Here is a 21934-nt window from a genome sequence, read left to right on the forward strand (position 1 = left end):
CCAATTTATGTAATTTTCAGTTTAACAACAAAGTCAACCACAATTTCACTTAATCGGAGTTAAACGAAACAGAACAATTGTCACTACTTTCCATAGAGATAAAAAGATATGGCCTCTTCAAACACAAAAAATAAAAATAAAAAATCCAGTCCGGTTGTTCCGAATACTGGCTAATCCGCGTAAACAAAGACAGCGAAGCCGCGTCTCTTCATGCACTACTACTGCTTCTACTATTACCACAAAAATAGTAAGTTAGTACACAGTGACAAATGTTTTTTTTTTTTTTTTCAAACAAACCTGTGATCACAAACTTTCAAGTTTGCAAACAAGTTTAGTGAAGGAAAATAAATAATCTTGACACATCACCAACAGTTCTTTTTAAACATTTTTATTGGTCATATACAAAATAAAATAAGCTGTTTATTAACAAACATACATTATATACAGGAATAAATTAAAGATACATCAGACTGGTGATAAAACTCCATGAATCCCATTAGCTTGCCATCATCACTTAACTGTGTATCTACAAATTGCAGAAAAAGAAAAACAATAATTTAATAGAAGATAAATACTTACAATGAGAGTCACATTATAAGTGTTTTTCTGTCGAAAACACACAAGGATTTATTACAGTCCAAACTGAGAATTACAAAACACAGCTTTTTAGTTTGGTGGGCCGCATGGGAATTACCCACATTAAAATCAAACAGACTAATCTATAGACCGTCATCATGTGTCGATGTGAGGATATTTTTTCAGCCCTCACATGCTTTCCATTGTGAACTGAGACAGTGCGAATACTACAATGTGAAGTCAACGTAACATAGATGAAAGAGCACTACAGGAGGTAGCTTGGGATAGGAAGTAATCGACTGGTATGTTTAAAAAAAAAAGTCAGGTGGATCATTTGCTTCTATTGATCAGAGGCAGGTGGATGAGGAAGGGAAATTTAGTTAATAACACACTCATTGGTCATGCAGCATAAGCTGTTCATCATTCCCACCTTCCACAAGAGCAAGCAGACTGTAAAGGGCAAGGTGGGTGAAAAATGGTGTCGCAGCTCATGCGCATCCTCAACTTTCCCTTTGTGTAAATTATCATGAAATGTTTTTTATAGACGCTGCTGCCCGTAATCCTAATGAAACTTCTCCATTTAAAGGTGACCTCTGTATGAGCAGAGCAAAATAAAGTCAGCGTCTCACCAGAGACACTCCAACAACACTGGATTTTCACAAAGAAGACACAAACGTTACAACAATATCCCTTGAGTCTTATTCTTCAACGCCAAGTGCAGCTCATTTCTTCACACAAAACTAGTCCACAAAAGAAAACAGAACACAAGGTGATGTTGGTGACAAAAACGCAAATCACAATATACATAAAACATAACATAAAGCCATCTTCAGCTGAATCACATAACACGCTACCTGCACAACTTTATACAAATGACTATTGCCTTTTATGAAATCAATAGCTAACAGCAGCAAACATCAGGTTTACACAATATCCAGAAGGTAAAGAATAAATAGATAAGGCGAACAAAACATGGTAGCTCAAATTCAACGCGATACAAACACACAAGAAAATATAAAGAAAATAACAAAAAATAAATAGATTGTTTTTGGTTTTAAACTACACATTTACTGTTCAACTGATTTTGGACATAATCTTTCTCTTGATAATGGGCTGGCGTTCACGCAACATAAAATGTCATTACCACTGTTGCTGCACAAACAGTACGTTTAAATTGCAGTTTATTTAAAAAGTTACTTTTTTCTTCACATTTGGACAAGCATGACGACTAGGCTTACTTTTATCTTTGTAAACATAAATACAACTGATCATCTTTCCTGACACCTGCACATTGATGAAACAAATACATTAAATACAGAAATAAAAATGCATACAGCAACAAAAAAGGTATTTTATCACACATTCTTATGAAAAGCAGTAGTTTTTTTTCAGTAACATTTTTTTGTGACTATATAACGTGAACCATTTACAACACTGCAAAGACCATATTGACACCAGACAGGTCTAATAGGAAGTATGAGCCTTCCGTGGATGGTTTTATTAAAATCATAAATACACATTAATCTTAAACAGAGCTGCAGACGGACTGATTATGCCGCAGTAAAAGTATTTCTGACTGGCATACGGTTACTAAAACAGAGTCTAGGTTGGAAGTCAGAGCAAATAAACAGTGAAAGATAGATATCTCATCACACGTCGACACAACCACCACACGCTAATTCACAGTTACACACATGTGCCTAGTCACAAGGGAAAAGACAAAGCTATTTAGTAGTTAAGCCACTTTTGGTTCAATTGCAAAATAGAGACGTACTGTATATCAAACGGATTCATAAGGATTTTTACAGGTCATTAAAAACAATGCAAAGATATTCATCTTTATAAAACTCCAGACTACGTAGATAAAGACTCTTTGTGTATGTAACAACATGACTTCTATTTATCATAAAGCTTATGACAAATGTGCCTGGAGATTTTGAAAAATGTTTGAAAGTAAAAATTTGAAATGCATATTAATATCAGTTGATCAATATTGCTGTCTATAGTTGCTGCTCATTTTTCCATTAGTGCGGATTTGATTATTAAAATTGGGGATATATTAAAAGAACACATAGTAACACGTGTTGCGTTTTCACTCCGCTACACTGTCGCTAAATAAGTGTTTACAGTACCGGAGCCATGACATGAAAGGGGGGGAAGAGCATGTTGTATGACTGAATTTATCCAAAACACCATTTTCTAAATCAGTTTCCAGGTTCATTTATCAGATGCTTCTTAAAAACTGCTACACATATATGTGTGTCAATAGGTAATCCAACAGTGAGTACACAACATTCTGGCTTGAATGCATGACGCATCTCACTGAGCATGTGTGTATTTGCAAATTAACCCTTGAGCATTCCTAACTGCTGCGCGCACCTCTGCTACGCTTCATAAAGATGACCGTTTTCTGCCCCAGCACCTCTTCCTTCCACGACCTAATGAAGCTTTCCCTGAAAATACTCACAGAATGAGCTGAGGTCAGAAATGTTCAGTTCAGTCAGGTATTTACTTTAGACCCTTCACTGAATTACTTTGCAACACTGTAGCTCCTCGGACCATAGAAGCCAATTGAAATCACTTACACAGATAGAAATATCACAGAGGGGGTTGGACACAGACATAGAAAAAAATACAGCTAATCAAATATATCGATACCAAATAGAACACTTGTCACAGAATTTCACAGAATTCCTGATATACAACTATTCACACACAGAAAATACACTGTGGACCTCATGTGAATGACAACACATCACAGTAGAAATACATTTTTGTGGAGGAGACATTGTCTGTCATACTTTTCTAAGGGTAACTTGTGGCTAGGTGGCGCTAGACAGGAGGTACAACCACTGGACATCACTGGAAACCTGTCGGTCACTTTGAGCTGAGGGAAGCTCCAATGCTGGTTCTGGTTAGCCAGAGAAGCACAGGAAACACAAATGCTGATAAGAAAAATGGTGTAAAACGGCGCGGTGAACCTTGGAGCGAATGGATAGTTACACGTTTCAAGCTGATTTCAGTGACTGTAGGAATCCTGTGTCCACCGGCCACATTATTACCTCAACAAAGTATTTCCCTTTCCGCTCTGATAAAAACCGCCCACTTTTTGAAGTCAGTCAAAGCTCCACCGGTGACCTCTCTCCTGCGTCCTTCAAGACCGTGCATCCGTTTTTGACTTCACTATCGTGATCACGCTTGTTGCCGTGGCCACCTTCCCTGGTATAAGTGGACCGATGACAGAAGACGGTATGCCTCCCCCGCCGCCGCCGGCCCGTACCCCGACCCCCACCTGAGGACTTCGTGCCACAGTCCTCGCAAAGGTCTGTAGCGCTTCATACTTGGACCTCAGTGCGTCCAGCTCGATGCGCATGGAAGCATTCTCATTGGCCAACTTGTCCACCTCCTGCTGCAGCAGCGCCTTCTGCTTCTCCAGCTCCTCCTTCTGGGTGACTCGCTTTACCCTGCAGCTGGCAGCATAGCCTCGATTCTTCAGGGTTCGCCGCCGCTGCTTCAGCTGTATGATTTCATCTTTGGAGAGCCCTCTTAGGTGCTGGTTCAGCTCCCGCACTGACATGGTCACCAGCTCCTCATCTGTCAGGCTGGTGCCATTCTCCCCCGGCTCTCGCTTCACCTAGAGTTAGCAGACGTCAATATCAACTCAGGCGAAACGAAACACCATAATACACCGCAACAGTTTACACTTGACTATAAGGTCTAAATCAAATTTGTTTTCCCGTTTACACATGGTCAGTTTAAGAAACTCCAATAAATGTTAATCCCGTCTGACTATATTTGTTTTTCAACTTGCAATACTTTGTTCATTGTGTCATGGGCAGGGCTGCACTTCAACTGTTGATCAGGTAAAGGGCAGAATCTACTGTATAAACAGACAAGCCCGACATGAGTGTATGTCCTGTCTCGCCACAAACAACACGAGTCTCTTGTTTAGCCCAGTGGTTCCGTACCAAATTCAATGTGTGTTTAAGCTAGCTAGTTTTTCACCCGCGGCACACTAGTGTGCGATGAGAGCGTGTCAGGTGTGCTGTGGGAAAATGATTCAATTACACCTCATTTGTGAGGAAATAGAGGTGAACAATATGATGACATTAATTCATGACAATTAGAACGTGTTTGCGTAAGGAAATCACATGGATTCGCTGACATTCTTTCTAAACACTAGACTGTAGAGCTACAGTATGTTGATGCGCCGTAAGTCAAGAGCTCCTCTTCCCACACACTCACAGCGAAGAAGACGCTCACATGCCTAACTTCCAGCTGTTTTTAAACCTGATGTACCTCTAACTTGACCACACACCTTCACAACAATAATGGAGGGAGGGATCCCTGTTAGACCCGCAACGCCAAAGACTGTCTGCACTGCAGAGCTAACAGAGCTAACGTCTCACTTCAAAACTTTATTGATACTCATGGACTTTCAAAGTTTGCTTTGTGGTTTAAATGTTGCTGAACTAAATGCACATCAAAATAAATGTGCTCCAAAATGTGAAGTGAGAAAGAATCAGTTTTTATAAAGCAAGGTCAGGAGTTCTGGAAACTCAAAACTACAATAAAATCATACAAAATACAAGTGATAAAACCCAAAGAGTTATTTAAAGTAAGTAAGTAAATAAATAAATCCTGATATATTTTGCCATATTGCCCGCCCCTTTCTGGACACATTTGAAACAAATACATTTTCTGCAATTTCTTTCTGTAAATAGCCTGGCAAAATAACAACTGAGTGTCAGTAGCTACATTTTTCCACAAATGAATCGGAATTTTCTATAGGAAGGATAGGTTCCTTTGTATCTTCGATGAAATAAGGGTGCCTTGGCCTGAAAAACGATGAAAAACACTGCTTTAAGCAATGGAATTGCTGACCCATCAAATTTTAATTTGTGAGCGCTCTGAACCTTGTCCCTTGCATTGAAAAGCCTCTGGCTCAGCTCACTTTGGCGATTGCCAAACTGAATACAGAATAAACTAGGTGTTTGTTCCAATGACACTATTTAATTCATTTATGTAGAAAAAAATGACTACAGTTTCATTTGCAGTAAGAAATGTGTGTGTCTACACGTCTAATAGACTTATTCTCAGTTGTGGTCTCCATATGCTCTGATCTACCCTCCCCAGCTGCTGTGCACCCCTCATGGCACCAACTGCATCTCACCCCACACTACTGAGACAATGAAATTCTCAATTCTAAATGTTTAAAATGCTGGTTGATGCTGTTATTTTCCACAAGGAAACTGAAAGTAAGTCTGCATTTGCTCATCCAGTTTTGACCTGCACCATTGCCATTCCGTGCGAATGTTGTTTAAGATGTATTATCGATCAAGAATAATCCGTATTTTGTTGATTCCAAACAATCCTAAAGTTTGGATTTTACACTGCTAGCCACAAACATCTTTGCACAGTTTTACACGGTGGGTTTATGGATCACAGAACATCAAAAAGCCTCATGACTGAGAGCAAATGATTAGCCTGGAGTTGCTTGATCGCTTGGATAATTGTTATTCAGCAATAGTCGTCTCATTTTTTTCTTTCAGTTTCTGATAATATCCACCGCTGGCATATTGATTATGGTTGACTTCCCAATCATATCTAAAATGAAACATTGCTTTCCCCTCACAAACCCTAATAAATGTTGAAGCTACACTTGCTTACCTTCAAGGCTTTATTCCCTTTGTTAGTCGTCGTCATGCCACAAGAGCCTCGCTCTTCTGAACAGACCTAGAAATGGATACAAACAAATATGATCCTCTTATTCAATAAAAAAAAAAAAACTCAGAACAAAACATAGGCAACTTGCCGAGATTGACAGCTCACAGCGTGTCACCGACCAAGACCAGCAGAGACACTTTCCTCTCCGACTTCTCAGGTGAGTGTGTGTGAGCATGTTACGGTAGAATGTCTTTTGAAGTGAAAGTGAATTCACAATAATTTCTTAGAATTTCCTGGCTTCCTGTTTCCTGATGGTAACACAGACGGTGCCCACTACTTTTGTGTTCTCTACTTTAATTGGTTGGCACCAGGCCAATAAAAGTGAAACATGCGTGAAAAAGAGGAAGTGGTGGTAAAATATCGATGGGAAGGACTCCAGGGGAAAACCGACTGTTAGAGCCCCGACGCACTGTAGCGTGAGACGTACAGATAAGTGGTAGGGTAAATGAGCATAGTAACAATCGGAAAGAAACATTTGCGGCGTACAAAAGACAACAGGATGCAGGCGCAGAACAAGGGAGGGACAGAAGAAAATGCAAAAGATGAGCTCAGTTCTGAGAACACAGCGCTCCAGTGATGAGCGTCACCACTACAGAGGGAGGCTCTGTGAGATGCCTCCGTCTGACCCTCGTCTCTCAGACCTGTGTGCTTATGTGTTTGATAAAGGGCGACTGTTATTGCTGCTGCTGAGTGATCATCATGAGACCAGTCATGATGACTCAGCAGAATCCGTCCCCCTCCTCTCTCCCGTGCAGGTTTCTGTTCTCAAGTGTCACTCCCTCACCCTTCAGTCCTTTTAAGCTTATCTATTGTTGATAACTGTCGGACCATTGGGGGGATTACATGAGCCTTTTAGAATAAGTTTACTCAGACTATTTCGGAAGTGAAGAAGGCCCGCGGGATGCTGGGCTCCTCCAAAATAATGACACCTTCTTAAACACTGCACAAACAAGTTATCGTCATCATCACTAAAGCAGTATTGCTCACTGATTCATAAATGCCAACAAACATTTATAAAATCACTTCCGACAGATTACATCTGCTTCCCCTTCCTGCCATCGTGATGTTCGACCTGGAGTCTGGCCTGGATGACCAAGTTCCTCACACCATCTCTAACACTGACTAATGAAGTCGCGACACGCTTCATCACAGACCGATGGCATCACTGTCTCACTTAAGAATAATACTTTAACACCCCATTTAAAATCATTTAAAAGCTGGACCTCCCCCTATTGTTACTTCCAGTAGGGGGGGTCTGGGTCTATGGAGCCAACATTAACAACAGATAAGTGCGCCCAAGGTCAACAAACAGCAGTCCATCCCATGTTGTGCATCTTCATTCATGTCTTCACATCCAGGAGTGGAAAACACCGGCACAGGGGTGCACTTATTTTAGCTTGTATCATGTTGTCATTTCCTTCTTCATCTTAGTGATGCAGCTATCTTCTTTCATCCATTTCTCTCCAGTCAAAGGCAACCTACGTGCCAGCAAACCTCCCCCACAAACACACCTCCGAATGTCTGTGAGGCTTCATGGCAGCTTGAACATACTAAAATTGCTCTGTTATAAATAGCTTTAGATCAAAGAACACACAAGCACACTTGCATTTCATTCAAATGCTCAGCCTACCGAGGATACAAGCGCTACTGTGCTTTAAGAATAAAAATACATATATATATATTTATTTTTCCATTCAGAGTTATGACACTAGCACCTATAAACCAAGTACCTGTTGTCTTTCTGTGTTGATATATATTTGTTTGTTGAGACATTGGTACAAACAAACAGATGTGAAGTGGTCCTTCTCTGGTGATTTGGTGGGATGCAGCTGGAGGGGCATCGTCACACAATGGATGGATCAAAGACATGAAGGCTGAGGTTGCTGTTATCAGTGGGGGTGGGTGATGATGAGCGCCGGGGAGCTGTTTCGCTGCCAGGCAATGGTTTATTTCCCCTGAGCCTGTACCCCGCCCGCAAACACATCTACATGCAAACAAAAACATGCCAACACGCACCTACATACGACGTTTCCCCTGCTGAGATGCCAGTGGGGCACAATAAAACCAACACGCTAAACGGCTGGGAACACTAGCGTGCAGATTATTGTTAATATTGAGCGCTCCAGACATGGCTTTGGAAATCACTGTCAGCTTCATTCTTAAATTCTCTGAGAGAGCGGAAACCACTCATCTTGTACATTCACTTAAGGAAAACACAGTTATACTGAAAAAAAGAAACAAAAAAAAAACTAACAACCCACCTAAAAAAAAAAAAAAAAAAATACAAAAATATGACTACTACTGTGTGGGTAGTGTGGGAAAGTTGCTTATATCTTATAATAAGGGCTGGACTTCAAAAAAAAAAAAAAAATTTATTATTTAAAAAGAAAAAAAATTATTCATTGAATCAAATGACACAGATTATAGTTAGGTTTCTTTCGCATGGATCATTATTCAGTGCTGCAATTCCAGGGGCGCCACCTCAGTGTGATGTCATAATAAAATGGACATGGTGAAAGAGAAACAATGCGATTGCACTGATGGATGAAAATATCACGGCTAAAAAAAGTTCAGGACAGAAGCACAAAACTTGTTGTTCCGTGCATTTAATGCAGCAGAGGTCGCTCTTCACTGGACGACTTAACTGAACTGATCTGAGTTGGGGGTTTTGTCACTGCACTAAGGTTCAATAACACTAAAGCATGAGCCTGAAGGGGAACAGAATTATGTCACAAAGGCTCACTTTTTTTTATCTGTTTACGATGCAGTACTCCTCTTTATTTTATTCAGCCATTCTAAAATAACACTTAGACCGTTTTATTCACTGCTCTCATTGGTATCTCTTCTTCTGTGGAGTAAAGACTTTATATCATATTTTTGAGAGTTTTTTTTTTTAACTTGTGAATCATCGCTCAGCCTCCTGTGCACCATTTTAAACTGCTACTCAGCAGACGCAAACACATATCTGAGTAAATCAGCGTCCAGATCCACAACTGGCTTCTGACAGATGACTCGGATGCAGCTTCTATCCCTCGGGATCATTGCAGCTGCTTACATCAGCCATGGTTTTCTTGGGGTCCCGGTCGAAAGTTCCTGGCTAAAAACGACTGAGAAAACAAAGGCATAATGGCCAGCGCCACAGAACTTGAAGTTAAAAGGAAACGTAAGTCAGCACAGGCCACTTTACATTTTTATTAGACTCAAATTAGGAAATGCCTCCATAGATTAGATCAGATCAGATTAGATTAGATTAGATTAGATTGCCTTTATTTTGATCACAATGGATCAAAAGGATTATCTTAAAATAGAAACTGAACGGAAGATTACAAAAAATACCACAAAATCTCCTAAAACTTTGTGAGAGTGTGTAACGTAGCACAGGCCTCAGGTTCTGTTCCTCAGGTTAAGGTTCATCTGCTGAGGCAAGCCACAGCAATTCATCTTTGGTGCGCACAGACACACACACGTACACAAACACAAAGTGGCAGCGATGTCCTTCCCCTATCGGTCTGAGGGTGGTCACTGCACCGTAGTCAATGCCACGGCTGCCGTTGCTACAACAGACAGCTCTTTTTTTTTTGCAGTGGCTTGCTGTATTTTTACAGAACAAGAACAGGAAGAACGCTGACAACTCAGGAGTACAGCTGCTCACAGTTACAAGAGACAACGCAGAGGACACCAGGACGGCGACAGGACACAGACATGAGTTCAATACAGACAAAGTGGATGGGGGAAAAAAAGGATGTGAGGAGTTGATGGGATAGTGGGATGAAGACAGACTTGGCGGGAGAGAGGAAGAAGTGTTGTTGATGAAGAAGTAGCTAAAGAATGCTGACGTCTCTGGAGCTGATTAGCGTTACAGCGGAGACATCACACCCACAGCCGAGAAAAATGCTGAGTATGGAGGGAGGATGGGGTGGGGAGGTGCAAATGACAAGGGAGAAAGAAGAGAAGAAAAAGAGAGAGGCAAGTGAGGAGTGGGGAAGAGAGTGAGGACAGAGGTGGGGACGAGGGGTTGGCGAGGGAGGGGGGCTGCGTTTGGGTGAAAATGCATCCTCAACACATTTGTAAGAGCTTAGCTGTTGGGTACGGAGGTGGGTGGCAGGGGGAGGGGGCGGCGGGGGGATTGAGATCGGGGAAAAAAGCCCGAACTCAGCAACGACCACGACTAAAACCTCCAATTAGAAAAGTTCTGAAGCTGATCCAGTGCAATGAAACTAGTGCTGACCATCACAAACGCAGGCAGGCGGACCCACACATCAGATTGAGTTTTGCTGGAAAGTCACGCACCAAAGCAGTGATTAAAAGTTCCTTTCCTTGCTCCTTCTAAAAAATGAACTCCCCATATGTGTTGTGCGCTTGTCTTTACATCGTTTCAGTCAGCTCTCGGCTCCAGCCAACACTGTCGCACGCAGAAAATATTCTTAGAAAGCAACTTCCCATTTGGAAAGCTGGCAGCACGCACACACACACACACCACCAACAAACACAACAACAAACAGCCGGATTAGGTATTTCAGAGATGACCGGGGGCTGAAGTGAGTGGGTGAACACCAGCACAATCGAGGCAACATTTCAGAGTGGTGAGGACTAGATCATGCTAGCCACATGTCATTTACAGTGGCAGGCCTGTCTGTGCTGAATTATCACAGCATAACAACTGATTCAAATGTGCCCAGGAGACTGGAGGGAGACCTGAGGAGTGCCAAGACACTTTCATTGCCAGTTTAGATTTAACGCTGATCAGTCAAATACACACTGTTGGTAAATTCACGCAGAGCTCTAAGGAGCCCTGTGGGGGTTGTGTTGTTCCTGCTCCCAGATTCAATTTAAAGCGCTCCAGAAGCAGTCATGGTGAGAAGGGAGGGGGGAGAATTTTGGGCGATTATTTTCATCCAGCAATCATCACCACCTCTGCAGCCAAGGGATATCGATTCTCAGGCCATTTACAAGGAGTAAGTTCAGGTATCTTGGCGTAGTGGACACAAGTTTGAGAGTCATTAGACCCACCAACGTAAGCAGGGGGAGGTGAAGCCACAGAGGAAAACATGGCGGTGAAGCTGTGGCACAACATTGTCCGCTGATGTTAGGGGTACCTCAAGGATCCATTGAGTCTCCTCCACTAAGCTATCTCATCTTTCTGATAGACGGCCTGAAGATACAGTCAAACCAAACACGAGTTCATGGCACTTGTCCTGCTACTGTTAGCCTGGTCTCTCGAGCCGCGTTAAAAAAGTAGGTCAACAGTAGAAATTCAACATAGTGGTTCATAGAGCCAGAATTGTAGCCCTTTATCTGCTGTGGAAGTAAATCAAGAGAGTCCATTCTCTCAAGGTCCAACAGAACCTGCACCATCAGCTCGGCGAGTCGTGAATGCCAACAACCACTACCGTCCTGTTGCATGTCACTGTAAAATCTTGGCTTTGATTGGTTAAACCATCACGAGCACAGATGTGGCCAGATGTGCTCCCATTTTGTAGCCCAACACTAGATGGCCTCGACCTCAAAACCTGAGCCGAGATTTCTGAACAACAAGCATTGCAATGTTCAACCTTCCACAGGTTGGACTCTGGAAGGACTCTGAAGCAGATGGAAGGGAAATTGAAAAACAGATCTGATCTATACTAAAACCACCCTTCGATAACAAAGAGTTAGACTTTAGTGTTCTGTTTGGACACACCTGTTTCACCTGTAACTTTGATGAGTTTGACACCCCTGACCTGCAGTTACTTCAGATATGTTCAGCTCGTAGGAGACTTGGTAACCAATGTCAGACCAGATGGAGAGATCCCGACTTCAGACAGGCTTCTGTCTGCATCAGAAACACGAGATAGAGCAGCTAGAAGTCAAGTGAAGTTACTAATAACATCTATGCCCAGCAACCTGGCGAAGGGCAAGCTGCAGTACAAAACTGAAAGACTGAAATGAAGAACTTTGTGGGACTAGATGAATAACCAATGATAATTGTGGGAGAAGCACATGTTAAAGTGGAGACAACAGAAAGCTACCAAGTTTGCAGAGCGTGAAATAAGCATGATATAATAGAGACAGTTAAACACAAGCTGCCAAGAAAAGCACTGATGATCAAAATGGAGAAAGAATAGCCATCACTTTCACACCTCTTTAACGGTGCGTTGAGTACGTGTGTGTGTGTGTGTGTGTGAGCGTGTCAGAGACAGTGCTGTGCTGGTGTATTATTAAAAGCGAGAAAAAGTCCTGGCGTCGACACGTTTTTCCCATTTCAGGTAGTAAGTTGGAGTGTAATGACAAATTTCCCAACACAAGCAAAAAAAGTGCACCGTCAGGCAATTGAGCCTCGACTCTTTTTTTTTTTAAACATAAGTGTTTTTTTTCTAAAAGGAGAAAAACACATCACAGGTTAAGCTGATTCTGTCTGTGTGTGGGAGGGAGATAGCAAGTTAACAGAGTCGTTTATCTGCGCCCGATGATAGAAAACAATCCCTGTACAAAGAGAAATGACCAGTGTTGTCAATATCAGCGGGAACTCACACTAATATTGTTCTTAGACATGAATATAGCTGCTGAAACGTTTGCTCTGGCTTGGATCTTGAGTCGTCTGCTTGGATTGGTGACCTTCATCTTGAATGTTTCCTTCAGGTACTGAAGTGTGTGCTGTGACTTAAATGAAGACAACTGCAGGCAGAAAAACGTTCTGTATTAAATAATTGTTCAAGGCCAACGTTTAACACACCTTTCATAAGGTGGATTATTACAGCCTCATTTCACAGTTGTCTACTAGATATCTATTACAAGATTATTCAAACACTGTCAGCATGATGTTCTTTATCTTTTCAGTGGTGTATATGGCGCACACATGTACATATGTATATAACCGATGGGGTTTGCAGTTAATCACAGAAGGGGTGAAAACAAAGTCAAGGGAGTCAAACTCCAGCATTCAAGGGGCTAAAATATCGCCCTACCAAATCTGACTCATTAAAAAAATATACAAAATCACATTCAAACTACATCAAAATATACACTCAGTTTAAGACAGCAATAAATATCAATATATCTGGATGTAAACATTTTAGTGTGTACTTGAGATGTGGAACATGCTTCAAATTTGGTAATTTTTATCAGTGGAGAAAGTGTATACGTGAATAAGAAAAAATATTTTATACCCAATGCAAAATGATTTATATGAAATGAAATAGCTATATACAAGAAACTACTCTTTATTGTATCCTGATCCAGAGAAACCCCCTTTGTTTTTACATCAAGCTTAAATCCTACAACTATTCTTCAACCGGACAGTTGAGGCTTTACTCTGTGTTGTCTTCAGAAGTTCTGCAGGCTGCATCAGCAATGACAATAATGTACAGAACACTAGGTGCTACACAACACCAGTGAGACTGAATGCTTTGTGGTTGATTTCAGGCAGAGTGGGGCAACTCCAGCCTCCATCACCACACATGCGACGGAGTTAAAAACTGAAGATCTGCAGCAGACAGGCACACAGCTTTGGTGCTGTCAACTCTAGAAGAAGTTTTGGTCCTACAATGTGAGAAATCTTCTATATTCTTCAAAGTGGAACGCAGGCACAGAAGACTGGATCAGGACTTTTGATCCTTCACTTTTCAAACTACATGACAACATAATGATGCAGGTGTGTTTGTTTAGTTTTGCTGTATGTTGAGTTGTATGAACCTAAAAAGAAGCCATTTTTTTCTCACGTTCCCCAGACTCAAACCCGTTGCTGAAACTGTGGCACTGAAAATGTGCTACGGCAGCTGAGCAATACGGCTCCATTAAAAAATCTGGTCAATTCAGAGTAGAGTGGAATGTTTAGGCCACAAGTCGGTCAGTGAAAAATGCCATGGATTTTTCAAAATAAAACACTATGTACAGAATGTCCACATCCCTTTCATCTAGTTAGTGTTGTACCTTGCCAAACACAGCAGGGTACCTCCAGCTAGAGGCACCAATAGCCCACATGGATTAATATGAAGTGATGATTTTTTTATGCGCACATGCTGCCCCCCATCACCTCTGGGTGTTTGAAACAATATATATCTGTGACGTGGCAGTGAGCTGTTACAACCATCGCATCACTTTCTCCACATGTGCTGCTGCTGCTCTGAATTGAAATGAACTGAATTTTCCCACAAGAGGATCAATGAAGTCTTATCTTATCATATCACATGATACTTATCTCTTGGAATGACGACTTTTTTCTTGTCTGTATGGACCACACAAACACCTGCTACTCCAGCTGCACATCAATGAGACCAGCCATTTATCTACAGCAAAATTGTCATAACAATGGCATCTGCAAACGTAAAAAAATTCCATAATCAAAATCAAAGGTTGTGTTTTGACTGAAAGTCTTCATTTTACCCTACTTTAAAAGTACATTTTACATGAAAACCCTTTTATATTTCAGGAATATCTTTTCAAATGTCATCCAGACATGACCAAATCCTGGCTCCGGGGCTGTTTGATCCACTTTTCTTTACGCTTCTTTACATTTCTAAAATTCTTTAACATCACATCCGCTCTTTATGACAAGATCCCGTCACTCACCTTTGAAGTTGAGACGCTAATTCCAACGATGATTTTTCTGTCTCTCTGAGATGTAGCTAGAGTTTTGTGTTGGCCAAACCCACTTTTGGATAGCTACACTTCATATTTTGAACTTCTGAATAACATAGTTGTTGTACTTAAAATGAAGATGTTTGATTTTAAGACAGCCTTTTCTTCGACGGACGGTTATTTTGGAAGAGATTATCAGAATCAGATCGGAATCAGTGGTTATGAAATAAAATGTTCAAATTTTCTGATAAGTAGTTCGGACACCCATGATGTAGTCCAAAACTCATTTGATAGAAATTAAAATATAACTCACCAAAATATGCTGAAAAAACTCAAGTGTCTTCTCCACTATTTTCTGAAGCTGTTACCCTCTTTGGAACACTTTAATAAGGAACAGAGCTGAACTGGCAGCTGAACACAGCATCGTAATGTTTGAAATAATGTGAATTGTGGCCCGTATCCACTGATTTTCAGACATGACTTATTTGATTGTCTGCACAAAAGCAGATAGATATGTTTGGAAAAGGTGTCCAGAAGTGAAGGCGGCAGCTGAGATGTATCTAGAGAGGTAAAAACCTCAGACGCTCTGTTCTTTGTTCTCCCTCTGCGCTCCCCGGAATCCATCCGTTACATGTTGCCTGTGTTTTTAATTCAAAGAGGTTGAGAAGCTAATACCATGATTCTGGAATCGTCACACTGCAGTTTGAAACTGCGGCAAGTTGGCGCATTGAGATGATGCAACTGGTAGACAACCTTGGGTTCAGCCGCTGAAGCCGAGAGTCTTTGAAACACTTCACGCCTTTTCCAATATCGTAACACAGCCAGCAAAGTAATCACGTTAACGCCGCTTTCTGAGAGAGTGATTTAAGGACATAGGAAAACTGAGTTTAAAAAGTAAAAAAACATGAATGGTATTGCATCAACAGCTACTTTTATTTCACAGGCACACGCTGACGCCTTCTTTTTCGAGTCTTTCTGATTATACAGATTTGACACATTCGTCAGGCAAGGTCATGTAAGTAAGACACCTGTAGAGAGACGTGACATTTCCCACACACAAAGGGCGGCAGTGAATTCACATCGGAACTGTGGAAAACACTGGAGCAGAGCAATGATTATGCACCAGATCTGCTTACACCATATTTCATCATTACCGTGGAGAAAAAACACTCAACTATTGATCTGCCCTGCTGCTTCCTTTTCTCTCTCACCCACTCGCTCCTTGTGCCTTTTATTCTTCTCTTTTTACTTCTGTCAGACAGCTCTAATTCACAAGCAGAGGCAGACTTGCGTCGGATAAAAATACAACGGAGAAATTCAGATTCTTACGCACATTTGTAGAGAGGAAGTGGAAACAATATTCTTCTGCTGCCTTGTCTTGTGTTGTTATTCAACTGACTAACTGTGTTAGTCACAGAAGTGGTGAAAAGAAAGGTGGAGTCAAGGGAGTCAAACTCCACTGTTCAAGGGACCAAAATATTACCCTACCAAATCTGAGTCATTTTGAAGAAAAAAAAAATCCCATTCAAAACGTCATCACTGTGCATCATAAAATCAATATTTAAACAAGTCATTCATTCAGTTTTAATCACCCATTTCATATCATTGTTATGACCATAAACATGACTAATGTAAGCATAATTTTTCATTTATTCAGAAATACAAATGTTTTTATTTTTTAATCCTTGCCCACATTTTCAGTGTTGGTGTTGCAGTGCAATATGGGTCATGCAGAGAGGTGTGACATTAGATATGATAACACTGGCTGAGAAAAAGTGAGATGAAAATATCTCAGACAGACTGGGGAGGCAGAGCATGAGTTTGACAAGCCATTAAGATGTAGGCTACATGTTATTTAATTGCTCATGAATGGCAGGAATATTGATTTCTACATTTGACTTAAATCTCAAAAGATTATTCATGATCTATTAGATGAAACTGTCTAAACAATGGGGCATGTTTCAGAAAACCTGTGAAGTCACGTCCTGCTCATATTATGCTTAAATATTGCCTCAAAAAAACATGAACTCAGTGACCTTTTCACCCATTTAGCTGTGGACACAACATAATGCTTCCTTACATTCAAATACCATGGAGGAAAAATGTTAAGACTAAGATATTTGACCTAAAAAAATGCAGGTGATGAAACAGGTTTATGAGAGTGCTGCTGCAGCGACAACCTTTACCACTCCACACAGGAGGAACACCACTGTAATGAGAGAGCTTGACCTCAAAGCTGATACAGGGTGAAGATGGAAAGGTCAACTGACTGAAGTGCAATCTATCGTAATGGAGAATTGACATTGTGGAAATCTATTCCCAGATGTGTGTAGTATGTCTTCATCTGGAGTGACAGACACGTCGCCTCACCTCCAAGAATCGGCTCTACAGCCACCGGATCCTGAAACTGTCTCTCTGGCTTCACAGTCGCCCCAAACACACGCGCACACACATTCACACATATGCACACGACAAGGCAAAAGAAAGTAGCTGTGGTAAGTAACAAGTGAAAACGCCATCTGTCAAGCGAGAGCGCATTTGCTTCGCCTCAGCATTTTCAGGGGAATGCCTTGAAGACAAAAAGGTCCTTGTTCTCAATCTCTCCACAAATCCCATCTCTCATTCTTCCTCCCTCTTCCTTCATCCCCCTTGCTCTGTGCGCCGTGCCGCTCCGCCACCATCAGCAAAGTTGCACACATAAGCATTGGTCAGCGTTCAATTACTGTGAACACCAGGGAGGGATGGGGAAAAGTACTTGACAGAGAAATGCACTTCAAGCACTGATTAAATACTGATACCAAGTATAAAAAGCTTAGCCCCTAGGTTGTGTGTGTTTCAGTGTGTGTACATAGATTGCACAAAGGAAATAGGGAGAATTGAGTGTGTGTGTGCGCGTGTACAACAGAAAGACAGTTTGGAGTGGAGGGGGGGGGCTCTTCTCTCCAATACTGATACAACTGTTTCATCATTATGACCCTCTATTACAGTACTTGCCAACTTGCTTACTACATACTTTTGATACACTCCACAGAGTGCTGACTCTCACTAAAGCTGCTGATATGGAGTCATTAGGGGGCGAAGTTTTCTGTTTTTCTTAAGCCCACTGAGCTTCCCTATTAATACTCTTGTGCATTTCGCTGTTGTGATGATGCTCACAGGTTGCTCTCTACTGTTTAACATGGCCCCATCAGCCACACACAAAGTTACGTCCGGTTCAGTGTCTTCATTCAAGAGGGTGTGACCTGAGATTAGAGAGTACTCTTGGCACAATACTTCTACCTCACTGTTAATCAGTTTCTAGTGGTCTTCCAGTGCAGCAGTGTCACAGCAGTCGATATGAATATAGCTGTTAATATGAATAACAACTCAACGCCTCCTTGCATGAGTAGCTGCTTATGAAACAAATACATTTCGGGTTGTAGACTAGTGTGATATGACTGTTGTCCTCTACCTGCATTGGCAAGACATATTAAACTTTTTTTTTCACCACCTATAGTTTTATTTATTTATTTTATGTGAAATGTGTGTTTATTTAATTGTATATTCTACTATTATTATTTTAAATAATAATAATTTGAGGACTATTATATTCAATTTTAATGTGTTTTATCCACACTATTATTAGGATTTTAGTTAAATCGAAATTGTTTCCATTGTTTTATATTGTTTACTTTAGTATGCTGTTTTATTCTCTGCTGTTTTGGTTGTAAAGTGTCCTTGAGAGGTTTGCAATGTGCTCATAAATAAAATGTGTTAAAATAATAATACTAATAATAATAACAATAATAATACTACGACTAATAATAATAGTGTTAATTTTCAGCCTATTAAATGCAGTGTAGTGAAATAAATTATACAATAGATTCAAAATATTTCACCAACAGATAGCTTCTATTGTGAAAGATTATCAGACAAAAGCGCTGTAAAGTAATGATCACAGTTACTCAAAAAAAAGTTATCTAATCGAAAAAAGGAGGAGGTGGTTTCAAATGGTCTCGGCAAACTAAATAAATAAAAAATAAATACACAAAATCAAACGCTTATTAGGTGTCGAAAGAGAAGGATCATGAACGCCAACATTGAAGTTGAAACGAGCGCTGAATAAGTGCTCATAAACACTGTTAGGATTAAGTATGACAGCGCTTGAACTTGACTACCGTAAACAAAAAGTTGCATTGTAAGTGAATTCCCCAAAATACGTTGAGATGGAGAGAGATGCTTTAAATGTTGAGGGCTTCACTACATACCTTAAGAAAAAAACAGCAGAAACATAAACACGCCGCGTTAAATTCTCGTTGTGTTTCAGTCACCATTCAGTTTTCTACACTGCTGGCCACTCGAGACCAAAAAAAAAAGCAGCTTTAGAACCACAAAGACCACCTTGTCCTTCATCTTCATTTCACTGGACCCTCGCTCAAAAGCGGTGATCCTTTTAAATCCACGACAGGCGCCGCACGAGCGTCTATTCCTGACAAAGCCAACCCCCCAGCATGAACCTTTGTCCGCCCGCCGGTGCCATGTTGCCATAGCTCCCTCGTGCCTCCACTCCAGCTCCACCACCAATAACGATGATTCAGCAGCACAGCTGCTCCACCACGACAGCCACTCCACTCCGAGCCCGGCGCTACGAAACCGCGTTGCAACACACGAGTGTTGAAGGATACGAGACAAAGCGAACGTGGATCTTGACACTATCCCAGCGGGATGGTGTCACTAGCTCGAGCCGCTGGACGTTTGACAGCTAGCGGTGATCCACGCGTCTCTCTTTGTTAGAGAAGAAACAGTATCGGAATAAAGAGTAATGTTCAAGTTGTGCGCCTTACCTGCGAAGCAACAACAGCCAAAGCGCTTCAGCACCTCCGACAGCTGACGGTGCTACACGGACAAAGCTCTCATTTATTCCCGCTTTCCCGAACTAGAGAGCGTTTCCTCGGAGGAACAAGGGCTTCGCTCGTCCTGGCGGAGGCACAAAAAGCCGATTTACTGTCAACACCACTAATTCCGACACATTCCGGCTTCTGTTGTCTTTGTCTCGCACACTTGCTCCCTCGCGCGAACGAGCCGGGCTCGGAGGGGGGCACGTGCGGCTCCGAACCGTACCGTGATGATTCAGCACAAGTGGGTTCAGTCCGCGCACGAGCCGAGGTGGGTTCGGCCGAGCGCAGCGGCGGAGAAACGTCGCCAGCGAAGCGTCTTCGCTGAGCGGCCGCTGCACACTCAGCAAAAACAAGCCTCGCCGCCACGTTCAGCACTTCAGCCAAGAATTCGGGTTCTGACAGCTGACTCACCAGAAGTTCTCGGTTGGTTCGGGTTCGTCGACGGCTCCTCGACCCGGTATGGAGAGAGACAGCTGGAGAAATGCGAGTGTTTTCCGCTCACGCCTCCTCGCAGGTCTCTGGATAAGATCCACTCCTTCCCCGCTTGTTTTAGTTCACGGTCGGAGGCGCCAGACGTCAAATGATGTTTGGATCACATGGTTTCATTCATGAAGCGTCTACGCAACCTACTTTTAAAGAGACATCAGAATACTACCATGCGACGGACCTTCTAGTTAATAACCAGCAACATAAAGACATTTCTCTGGAAGATTGTGGGAAGCGATGAGTGGGACTCTGTTCTCCCCCCTTTTTATATGAGACTTTAATTGACAAGAAAACTGCTAAACAATCAGTCATGCCGGAAATAACATTTCACTTCAATGATTGAAATGTAAATCCATCTAACGCAAACAGAGGAGGGAATCACTTTACATTCTTTACCTCTTACAATTCTTTATATCACCTTTGACCTTTTAGAGTGCAATGAGGGTTCATGGCAGTGTCAAACGTATGGTCTGGGGGTCAAATACGGCCGGTCAGTTGTTTTGTGTGGCCCTAAAGAGACTTGCACAATACAGTTTGTTTAGATAAAGGGATATTCCACTCCAGATTATTTATTATTTACAGTCGTCTTGCCTAAATGTTTTGAAAACATAGACTTCCACTTAGACTTTCCCACCACCATGACGCTGAAGAGTAGTGCAAAATCTGTTTTGAGTTATTTTGCCTACATGATTTTGCCCATGATCGCACAACCTGTTGCCAAGAGTGAAAATAAAGATATCTTTAAAAAGGGAGGAGAAATAAGATCACTGGTTTATTCTCTACCAAATCCATTGTTTGTGGATTTTCCCTGTTTCCTGGGGGTCAAAACTAAATTAAATATTATGGTAAATGCTCTATATATGAAGCAGTTGAGGTGGAGTTGGCAGTGAACCCCACTTCTGATGGCAGAGCACCTGTCAATAAGCATGAATATATATATAAATCTAAAGCCAGAGAGGATTTGATCCTAACATTTTTTGCAGGTTACGCACATCATCCTCTCCCAAACTGCTGCCGACTTTTCCCATCAGCAAGTCAAGAAGGCCGCGTGCAATCGCCTTGAGACACGACTTGCTCAACAGTAAATGATGAAACACTTTAAACGCTGCGGCTCTAAAATAGATTTCCTGATAACGGGTCATTTGAAACGAGGTTCTTCATCGAACGTGATAATTAACAAAACACTTAAAGTTGATTCGACATCCCTGCAGTGTTTTAAATGTCGGGATGATGAATGCAAAATCCTTCTGGCTCAGTCTATTCAAGAGGAGAAAAGGCTATTTGAACGAGTGGAGGAGACGAATTCTGCCATAAATATCCACCGAGCGATCGTATGTCATCGACTATCCATTACAGTTTAGTAACATAACTAAACTATTAGGACTGATGTACAGTAGTTTATCAATATCTCATATCCCATTTCTGAGCAGCTAATGACTCATGCAGGACAAGAAAGTGCCGGTCCACCATTAGCTGCCTATTTCAGGCTAATGCCATTTAGTATATTAAGAGCCCATATTACACATTAATCGATTAGATTTTGGGTCAGAATCAATTAGAGCGAACACGGACGCATCCATCCTTGGTTTGATTCTAACACTGAACCCTTGGTACCAACGTGACGTATCACTGAGGAGTTTGTCATGTGATCCGGTTCACCCCCATATTACAAGGGGCTGGAGCCCTGAGGTGAGAGTCAGGGGCCACTTCAG

At 41.6% G+C, this 21934-nt stretch overlaps 1 protein-coding gene across 6 annotated transcripts; it reads right to left on the reverse strand.

Moving 5' to 3' along the window:
* Positions 1-400: 400 nt before the first annotated feature.
* LOC128754507 (transcription factor MafG-like) lies at positions 401-20312 on the reverse strand. Of its 6 annotated transcripts, none has more exons than XM_053857179.1 (3): positions 20148-20312; positions 6247-6312; positions 401-4210 (listed from the first exon to the last, which is right to left on the reverse strand). In XM_053857179.1, the coding sequence occupies exons 2-3, from the start codon at positions 6280-6282 to the stop codon at positions 3731-3733; spliced, it is 516 nt and encodes a 171-aa protein (XP_053713154.1). In that variant the 5' UTR covers positions 6283-6312; positions 20148-20312; the 3' UTR covers positions 401-3730. The 6 variants fall into 6 exon arrangements, with proteins under 6 accessions (XP_053713154.1, XP_053713158.1, XP_053713153.1 ...); XM_053857183.1 differs by lacking the exon at positions 20148-20312 and adding an exon at positions 19683-20003; XM_053857178.1 differs by lacking the exon at positions 20148-20312 and adding an exon at positions 12814-12972.
* Positions 20313-21934: the final 1622 nt, after the last annotated feature.

This window comes from Synchiropus splendidus, chromosome 2, assembly GCF_027744825.2.
Source record: "Synchiropus splendidus isolate RoL2022-P1 chromosome 2, RoL_Sspl_1.0, whole genome shotgun sequence".
NCBI classification, from domain to species: domain Eukaryota; kingdom Metazoa; phylum Chordata; class Actinopteri; order Syngnathiformes; family Callionymidae; genus Synchiropus; species Synchiropus splendidus.